The sequence below is a fragment of the Brassica oleracea genome, chromosome C1 (assembly GCF_000695525.1).
Source record: "Brassica oleracea var. oleracea cultivar TO1000 chromosome C1, BOL, whole genome shotgun sequence".
Taxonomy (NCBI): domain Eukaryota; kingdom Viridiplantae; phylum Streptophyta; class Magnoliopsida; order Brassicales; family Brassicaceae; genus Brassica; species Brassica oleracea.
Window position 1 is genome coordinate 26,517,912 of NC_027748.1, and position 10,012 is coordinate 26,527,923.

The 10,012-nt window shown below is 30.9% G+C and overlaps 1 protein-coding gene across 3 annotated transcripts; it reads left to right on the forward strand.

Annotated features, from left to right (window-relative positions):
• The first annotated feature begins 5,330 nt into the window (after positions 1-5,330).
• LOC106322463 (uncharacterized protein KIAA0930 homolog) lies at positions 5,331-9,747 on the forward strand. 3 transcript variants are annotated; one of them, XM_013760508.1, is made up of 12 exons: positions 5,331-5,603; positions 5,864-6,053; positions 6,135-6,209; positions 6,590-6,696; positions 7,028-7,088; positions 7,394-7,453; positions 7,526-7,600; positions 8,021-8,164; positions 8,351-8,405; positions 8,934-9,056; positions 9,348-9,469; positions 9,558-9,747. In XM_013760508.1, exons 1-12 carry the CDS (start codon positions 5,572-5,574, stop codon positions 9,582-9,584), a joined length of 1,071 nt encoding a protein of 356 aa, XP_013615962.1. In that variant the 5' UTR covers positions 5,331-5,571; the 3' UTR covers positions 9,585-9,747. The 3 variants fall into 3 exon arrangements, with proteins under 3 accessions (XP_013615962.1, XP_013615946.1, XP_013615954.1); XM_013760492.1 differs by having other exon boundaries at positions 5,333-5,603; positions 9,243-9,469; XM_013760500.1 differs by having other exon boundaries at positions 5,333-5,603; positions 8,021-8,095; positions 9,243-9,469.
• The last annotated feature ends 265 nt before the right edge of the window (positions 9,748-10,012 follow it).

A 10,012-nucleotide genomic window follows, 5' to 3' on the forward strand; every position in this document is an offset into this window, starting at 1 on the left:
TTTTTTAGCTCATTGTGGAGAGAAAGTGAGAGATATGTTGTGTTTAGTTCACAAGAATGGAAAAAGAAGAAGGGTAAATCGATTTTGGGAGCATTAAGAGCTTCAAATTGGTTGTTCATGGTGGTTGTGGTATTGATGACAATGGCAATCTTGTAATTACTTGAAGATGATGAGGGTGAGAGAGTAAAAATGTCATTTTCAAAAAAAAAAGAAAAAAAAAATTGATGGCATTTTCGTAAATTATATGAACTTGTGGGGTGAATAGGGCAAAACCAATTTTCAAGAAAAAATGAGGTTAGTTTTGTGTTTGACTTTAAGTTATAGGTCAATTCTGCAAAAAACCCATTAAATAAAATGTGCAAAAAAAAAATTAAATTATGTAATGAGAAAATATCTTTAGTATATAAATATAATACTTTAGAATAAATTAAAATTAATACAATATTTTTCTAAAAAATTAACTTCTTTAAAAATAATTTCATAAATATAAATATAATTTTTTCATAGCATATCTAATATCTATAATTTTAACATAAACAATCAATAAAATTTAAATGTATATAGTTATCATATATAAAAACACTTAATCTTATAATTAAAAAATTTGTAGAATTTTAAAACAAAATTAATCCCTCGTTTTTTAAAGCGCGGATCAAAATCTAGTTATATATTAATTGAGAAGTCACTTTAGTCATTTTAGTGACTTTTGTTTACGTGTTGATCATAGGTAAACTCTTACAAAATTATTATAATTTGATTGGTCAATGATTTTTAATTTTTATTTATTTTATTTAGATCTAAAAAGAAAGGCAAGTCTCTAACTAGGAATGTCAAACAAGTTGATCTGTCCCATCCCGTCTCGTACAACAGCGGTCTCGTCTTCGAGCGGGTCACGGCGGGTCAGGTCCGCGCGGGCTGCTATCCTCAAAATAGCTGACCAAACCCATACCGCAAAACATGTAGGCCTTTGCGGATCGGCCCGCGGGACATCAAATTATAAACGGACATATGACTCCTGAACGCTTCAAGACATGATTCAGGATGCTTTATCAGTTTCATGATGCATCAGTAAGTGATTTTAGTCGAGGATTGAACTGGATAAAGCAATACACTTGTTAGTTGAAGATTTTAGTTGGATCAAAACACTAGTTTATTTACTTTTGTTAGACTTCGAACATCTTAAAAATAAACAATACTTTAGTTGATGAATCCAAATATTATAACTCATAAGTTCATAACAAATATGTTTTAGTTTTCTCAATCCAAAATTAAATAAAACCAACACCAAATCAAAGATGCTAATCCCAAAAATAAATAAAAAGAAAACACCAATCACACTTCTTGTTCTACATCTTTATCACCAACAAGCGACAAAAAGATGGAGATTTCTCTTCTTCACCATCAACTTCATATTCTGCAAATAAGAATAATAGAAGTTTGAAACCTAAAACTCCAAAATGTATGATAATGTGAACAAATACATATAAGCAAAACTATGAAGAAACCATTGCGGGAACTAGATCTTCTTTTTCGGTGGGAAGTGAGTTTTCAAATTTCTTATGATGACTCGAAGAAGCTCCACCGGTTCAGATCGAAGGCGCTTGGGAGACCGGAAGCATCATCGACCCTGAAACCACCATCACCGGAGCTACATAACGTCGAATCACATTTTCTCTCTCTCTCTCTATATATATATATATATATATATATATGTTTTAGGTGAAAGCATAAATGTGGACTTAGGTTTGCGGGTCTTCAAAATGCCGCAAGTTAACCTGTAGCCCATCTCGCTTTCGACCCGTCCCGCGAGGCCCGTAATTTTGTGGGCTTGCCAATTGGAGGCCCAATCCCTCCCCGCAGCAAGCTTTTACGGGTCAGACCCGCGGTCCAGGTCCTTGATTGTCATCCCTATCTCTAACCAATTAATATCACTTGCCAAATAATTTACATAATATTACAAATAATGATTTATGGTAATTAATTGTTTAAATTATAGAAAACGAAATAAATTGATCATTTTTTATATTTATAAAATACATAAAATAATAAACGACAAACAGTTTATATAAATCAATATAATGATTTTATATTCTTATTTAAAAGCATTTTATTTTGTATAAATTATCTTAATAACTATTCTAAAGTTCATATTATATGCTTTAATAAATCATTTATCAAATTATTTATCTTCGTTTATTGTATATTTTAAATTATTATAAGAGTTTGTATGTCATCTATGAGAGCTTATAAATTAATTTATAAAATTTAATTTAAAATCTCATCCTACTATCCTACTATATATTAATTGAGAAGTGACTTAAGAGACTTTTTCTTATGTGTAGATCATGTATGAAATCCTAAAAAAATGTTATAAATTGATTGGTCGATAATATTTAATATATATTAATTTTTTATATTTATAAATACATAAAATAATAAACGACAAACAGTTTATATAAATCAATATAATAATTTATATTCTTATTTAAAAGCATTATATTTTATATAAATTATCATAATAACTATTAACATCTTTTAAAGTTCATATTACATGCTTTATAAAACATATATAAAAACATTTATCAAATTATTTATCTTGGCTTATTGTATATTTTAAATTATCATAAGAGTTTGTAATTCATCTATAAGAGCTTATAATTTAATTTATAAAATCTTTTTTAAAATCTCATCATACTATCCTACTATATTTTGGCTTATTGTATATTTTAAATTATCATACGTGTCGATCATTTATGAAATCTTAAAAATTGTTATAAATTGATGGTCGATAAATTTTTATTTTTATTTATTTTTATGTTTTATTAGATTTAAAAGAAAAAAATAAGTCTACAAACAGTTAATATCACTTGGCAAAAATCTACATAATATTACAAATAATTATTTACGGTAACTATTTGTTGAAACTGTAGAAAGAATAATAATGTTTGATCAATTTTTTATATATTTGTAAACTACATAACATAAGAAACAATTTTTTTATAAAAATTGATATAATAATTTTATATTCTTATTTAAAGCCTTATATTTGAATATAATGTAGTATAATAACTGTTAATGTCTAATAAAATTCATACAAGCTTTATAAATAATTTATAAAAATTATAAATGCATTTATAAAATTATTTATCTTAGCTTATCATATGTTTAAAATTATGATAAGAGGTTTTAAGACATTTATACAAGCTTATAAATTAATTTATAAAATCTATTTTGAAATTTCATTTTATATTAAATGAGAAATCACTTAATTATTTTTTTTATTAGGTGTCGATCATGTAGAGAGATTGAGAAATAGTATTATAATTTAATTTGCTAATGATTTTAAAATGAAAAAATCAGTTTTAGAACAAGTTTTATCATTATCCAAACGACCTAAATATATTGCACATACTAATTTATGATAATTAAATATGTGATTTATATAATATATATAATGCTTCATAAAATAAATTTTAGGAATCAAGTATTTCTAAACTATATAAAATATTTCAAAAGTTTTAGTATTATATACCTTCAAAAATTAAGTAATTTTATTAAAAACTGAATCATGAATATTACATATAACTAATTTTATTACAATTATCAATATAAAATATAAAAAGGTATTTAAAATAGTCATATTTATTCTTAAAAAAAATCATTCTTAGAAAAATTATAATAAATATATTGTTACAAAACATTCAAACTCGCGATTTCGCGGGCATTCACCTAGTATATATCAAATGAGAAGTGACTTTTGCTTAGGTGTCAATCACAGAGAGAGTTTAAAAAATTGTTATAATTTGATTGGTTCAAACTATTATTTACGTTAATTTGATCTAAAATAAAAAGTAAGTCTAGAACTAATTAATATCACTTACCAAATAACCTAAATGATATTATAAATAATAATTTATGATAACTGATTGTCAAAATTATAGAAACTCTAATAATGTTTGAATATTTCTTTTTTATTTATATATTACATAAAATAATTAGTAGAACACAATTTTACATACTTTTATATGTAATTGGTAACTAAATAAAATTAGAGTCAATCTAGTAATAAAATGATGAACTATGGTTAAATTAAGTTTTCCCTTTTCTAAAAGGACAAATCTCCAAAATAGCACATTTCTAAGTTTATATCACAAAAATAGCACTCAGAAACTAAAATGACCAAAATAGCACATTTCTAAGTTTATATCACAAAAATAGCACTCAGAAACTAAAATGACCAAAATAGCACATTTCTAAGTTTATATCACAAAAATAGCACTCAGAAACTAAAATGACCAAAATAGCACATTTCTAAGTTTATATCACAAAAATAGCACTCAGAAACTAAAATGACCAAAATAGCACATTTCTAAGTTTATATCACAAAAATAGCACTCAGAAACTAAAATGACCAAAATAGCACATTTCTAAGTTTATATCACAAAAATAGCACTCAGAAACTAAAATGACCAAAATAGCACATTTCTAAGTTTATATCACAAAAATAGCACAGTATGTATATTATTTTAGAAGAGAAAAAAACAAAAATAGCACTAAATCAAGTTTATGTTCCCAAACTAGCACTCAAGGTCAAAAGTCACAAAAATAGCACTTAATGTTTTATCAAAAGTCACAAACTTAATCTTATAATAGTTATCATATATAAAAACCTAAACCATAAACCCTAAACCCTAAACCCTAAACCCTAAACCCTAAACCCTAAACCCTAAACCCTAAACCCTAAACCCTAAACCCTAAACCCTAAACCCTAAACCCTAAACCCTAAACCCTAAACCCTAAACTCTAAATCCTAAACCCTAAATCCTAAACCCTAAACCCTTTAACTCTAAACCATAAACTTGATTTAGTGTTATTTTTGTTTTTTTCTCTTCTAAAATAATATACATACTTTTATGAGAAAAAGACAAAAATAGCACTAAATCAAGTTTATGTTCCCAAACTTAGGGTTTAGAGTTAAAGGGTGGGGTTTAGGGTTTAGGATTTAGGGTTTAGGGTTTAGGGTTTAGAGTTTAGGGTTTAGGGTTTATGGTTTAGGGTTTAGGGTTTAAAGTTTAGGGTTTAGGGTTTAGAGTTGAGAATGAGGTTTTGGGGATAAGATTTCTAATTTTGAAAAATAAAAAAATTAAAATTTTAAAAGGATAAACTTAGAGAGGTGCTATTTTGGTCATTTTAGTTTTTGAGTGCTATTTTTGTGATATAAACTTAGAAATGTGCTATTTTGGAGATTTACCATACTTTTATGTAACAATAATAAATAAATAAACACTTTGTAGAATGATAAAAGGGAGAGCAGCAATTACCAGCATTTGTAAATATCTTTTGTAAGATATCATTAGCTAATGTTAATAGTAGTACTTTTGTGTGCTAGTAGTTATTGAGGCTCCTCGTTCTTCCGATTGACGCAACTGGCCGCTAAATCAAAACCAGATCGACGAATCGATTTAGAGAGAGAGAGAGAGAGAGAGAGAGAAGAGCCAATTCGATCACGAGATCGTCGCAAAGTTTCTCAACCGCGAAGAATTGAGCAGAGTCGGATTTGGCAGGGTAGAAATGCTCAACGATAGAGAAGAGACGCTTACTAGGTGATTTTCAGGTTCCCTTGTGTTTCTATGCTGAGTTCCGCTAGTTTCGCTGTCAATTATCTCGCGTGTTGATGGACAATTTTCAAGTAATTCTGCTGAAATTGAACTGAGATAGGTTTTGTATGTCCACCAATCATCAAATGATTAATCAGATTGTCACACTCTGTGATTCGATACTCTATGCAAGCTGTATGATTGATTGTTCCAGTTAAGAATATAAAGTTGATTGATCTGTTGCATGCATGATTCATGTTACGCAGGCATGAGATCCTGAGCATGGTGAAAAAGCACTCAAAGTCGTTGGGAAAGACGTCTCTTGATGAGCAAGAGGCGTCAGATGTAGAGATGGACTCCAATTTCTGGCATGGTGTGTTTGATGTGTACTTCGTTCGATGCATGGAGTCTAGGAGGCGCCAAGACGATGATCTTCTATTCTTTGTGAGGAAATTGGTATGTAGCTTTCTCTGTATCAAAAAATTTGACATTCCCGTGCTTGTTAACCTTGATGATTGTTCTGTTACTCATTTCCAGAGCTGTAAATCTTATGCTTTGACTGAAAATGAGGATGCACCAGCTCCTTACTTCGTGCGCAGGTGGGCACCTAAGGTAAAAACTGCTGGGAACAATAAATATCTCTGGTTAAGTGACGTAAGTCTATTCACATAGGTCTCGTTTTGTCAATATTACAAGGTATTAGCTTCTAGTTCCGCACAAGGTAACGGAAAAATTAATTTACTTATGGGGTATCAACCTTTTCTTCTTCTCTTTTCGGATGAGCAAGCGTTGTTTAACCTACAGTACTACCTAGTTTTTTAAGGGATTGTTCTTTCATGAGCCTACAATTGCATGCCAAAGCTTTTCATACCTTATTTATTTGAGAATTAGACCCCATGATACTTCAAAGTATCCATTTATCTGTTATGTTGCACCTTTATGTATCGTTTGGAAACATATGTTAATAGATTTGTTCTCCCTTAATAAATCAGTTGGATGAGCTGCTTGGTGAAAGTCTGGCTGAAGTTGATTGGAGGAAATCATTTTATTTGAACATGGTTGCTCACACATCTTTCACTGTTACGGTGGCGATTTGCAGGTAAACGCGTCACTTTCTGATTGTGATTACCCACATCATTTCCTAATTTCATTCCAGTCTCATTTATATTAACAGTTCTTGTCCTCTCATGTACTGATATTCTAGTATTTCTATCCTCTTTTCCTCCTTTTTGGTTCCAAACTCATGTGATTGCATCAAGCATTACTTTGTCTAACTGTTTGCTAGGTTGGATGCCCACTTCTTCGTTTCAGTTATTAGGCCTTGAGTTATTTTAATAACCTGTTTTTTGGGGACCCATATTTTATTTATCATATGGCTTCTCGTCTTTCTATTTTTCTTCATCATAGTAACATTGAATTCATGTTTTTAGTAATGAGGCCCTTAAGAAGTACCAAGGAAGTAAAGATACAACACTCTCTCCTATATACAAGGTTAGAGATCCAGCGTTGGATGAAATTATCTCGACTTTTCAGCTCTTCTTTAATTTTTTCTTATAAAAAAAGCAACTGAAGCCAAAGAGTAGTTATATAAGCTACTGTTCAAAATGTGTAATTCCAGCTTCCTTTTATCATGAGTGTATTAAGATAAGAGTTAAAAACGGAATATGAAACCAGCTTCTTCTTTTTTTCTCAAAAGAGAGGACATTATATAAGCATATATTTTATATTTTTATGAGCCTAAATTGGTTTCGTATTATGTAAGCCAATAATGATGATATTACATTCATTTCATGCAGGTTGTAAAAACAGTGTATGCATCACCTAGTCGCGTTAATTTTCATCTGGACTCAAAGAAGGCAAGTATAGTTGTTTTTCTCGTTGCAATGTTTATGCACCTGGAATTCGTTTTGATGATTTTGATTACCTAGGAAGTGGAGACAACACCTGCTTACCCAGAAATTTGTTTTGCCGTAGATGATTTCGACTCAACCTTTGATGCCGTGGTAACACATTTCTTTTCCCTTGCTTTGTATTGTCCTTCCAAGTACAAAATGTCCTCCTGTTCGAAAAACTCTATAGACATGAATGGATGCTATGGAAGTGTGAGATTCTGTTCGTAATGAAATGAGCTCTGGAAGATACATGTATTCTTTAGTTCCATCTTAATTGGATAGCAAATTCCTAGTTGGCTTTTTTAATCAGAATCCAGATATTTAATTACCTTTTCAACTGCTTTTGAAATATTTTCCTTACTTAGTCTATTGCCTGCTCTTCAATTATTTTCTTCAGAAGACTGGCCAGCCTGTTTCTGTAGTTTAGGGGAAATAGGAGTTTAGGTTATAGCTCCTGTTAAACTTAGTCACATGTTAATTTCCCATATGTTTTCCATCCTTGTTCATTGGCTTTCTCATTGATGTTTACAGGTTCTGACAGAAAAAGATCATTGTTATTGTGTACTTCTTAATTCTCATGATGGGGCAGCCTTTCCAAGTGCAGAGGTAAAAACTGATAAGGATTCCAGTGGTTCTAATACAAATACAGACCCGAGAAGGGTGAAAGATCCTAAGGTCTAGTAGTTTTCTATCTAATTCCTGCCAATCATATACCAAATTTTCCTTTGCTACCTTTTATGAGTTGCTCGTATATGCTTAATAGATTTAATCCATATGGGTTGTAAAACGTATTGACACATTAATAGTAGTGACATGCAAATGAGAAAAGAAGATAAACGTGCTTTGTACTCTTGGTTTCAGGTTACTCTGTTTTCTGGGTTTGTCAGCTATCAAATGGTTCGAGAAGCCTATGAAGGTCGCTTTACAGTTTCTTTTCTTGTTTTATCCATCTATATAGAAGCTAATCCAATCGTCTAGGAAATCTTGTAATCATGTCCTGATGCCATGTTTCGCTAGTTATCCGCATAGGTCCTTCAGTGCTTAGTACTATTATTTCTTTTATATTAAGAGTTCTTGATAATTTGAAGCTTTTTCTCGAACTTGCCTCTACTATAGCACACAGAATCCATTAGTGGTTATTGATGTCATGGAACCTGTTAAGACTATCCTCTCAGGAACATGCAGTTTTCATTTTCATATTTTGCTCATTTGGTGGAATCCATTACGGACCAAAAAGCCGTGTGGTATGAAATGGTATCCATCCTCAAGATGGCTGGAAGACAAAATTAACTTATTTTGAGATACTAAGAGCTAAAGGACCCAAAGAAAGAAATTGCTTTTTTTGTCTTGACTAAATAGGCTGATATCGCTTTTGTGGATATGGGCCAATTGATTTTTCACACTTTCTCCTTAATTTGTCTGTAATCTTTTTCTTTTATTACAGGGGGGAGGAGCCGGTTCGGAAGTCTTCTATCACTGGGCCATCACTCGGGAAAAGCAGACAGACTTTATATGAAAGGTCCTGGAGGGCGTGGAGAAGTTGAAGTAGCTGTCTCTGGCGTTATAGGTACTGTTCCTTTCTTATTCTTTATTGGCTGCACAAAATATAGCTCTTTTATTTAGGAGTTTGTAGAGGATAGAGATAATTACAGAAACATTTTATGAATTTCAAACGCCTAAAGTCAAAGTAGCAGCATATTTAAGAAAGTAGTGGTGCTTTAAGGGATGATTGTATAGAAATTGCTTTTCTCAGATCAGAGCCAAGTAGTTTTAGGTCCTGTTTCACCAATGTCTTCGAAGAAGAGCATCGATCTCGGCTCCATTTTCCGTAAAGCAGCATCTGTTGCATCTGTGGCAGCTAAACATGCAATAGCAGCTGCTACGGCCTCATATGATGAAGACGAGATGTTCCCTCTCAAATGCTGCTTAATGTCCATCTCATTGCCATGGGACACTATAGCTCATGATCTCTTATTCAAGGTAAACAAACCATTTCTCTTCATCTCACCGATCATTAAATTCGATTTATCTGTTGCGCTGACTAATTTCACTTAACGTGTTGATTTAGGGATCTCCACCAGTAAACATGGAGTAGAACATTGCACCTCAGATTGTAAAAGAAAGTGCTGGAAAAGGAGCTGTGTGTTTTGTTCAAATGACGTTCTTTGATTGAATTGTACTGTGTTGCAAGACTCTGGTTTACTACCTAACAGTTTTACCTCCAGCAATAAATGAAAGTGAAGTAAATTTGGAATCTATTCAATTAAAAAAAAAATTGGAATCTATTAGATTCATCTACTCTTCATTTTCTAATTTTCTAGGTCTTAACTCACTCTTTAAGAGATTCTCCACTAGAACTATCTCAATGGTTCTTACCATATATATAAAAAATTGACAATAATCTTTCATTTGAGAAATTTTGATACCTTTTTGAGATATTTACTAGTAAAATAAAATAAACAAAATAAAATATTTATATTATATAGTTGAGATTTTTGAGAGCATATCTCACCAATAAAAATG

Coding starts and splice junctions, on each gene's coding strand:
- LOC106322463 (XM_013760492.1), top strand. CDS start 5,572: ATGCTCAACGATAGAGAAGAGACGCTTACTAG. Junction 6,210..6,589: donor TGCGCAGGTGGGCACCTAAG/GTAAAAACTGCT, acceptor TTAATAAATCAG/TTGGATGAGCTGCTTGGTGA. Junction 9,057..9,242: donor AGCTGTCTCTGGCGTTATAG/GTACTGTTCCTT, acceptor TGCTTTTCTCAG/ATCAGAGCCAAGTAGTTTTA.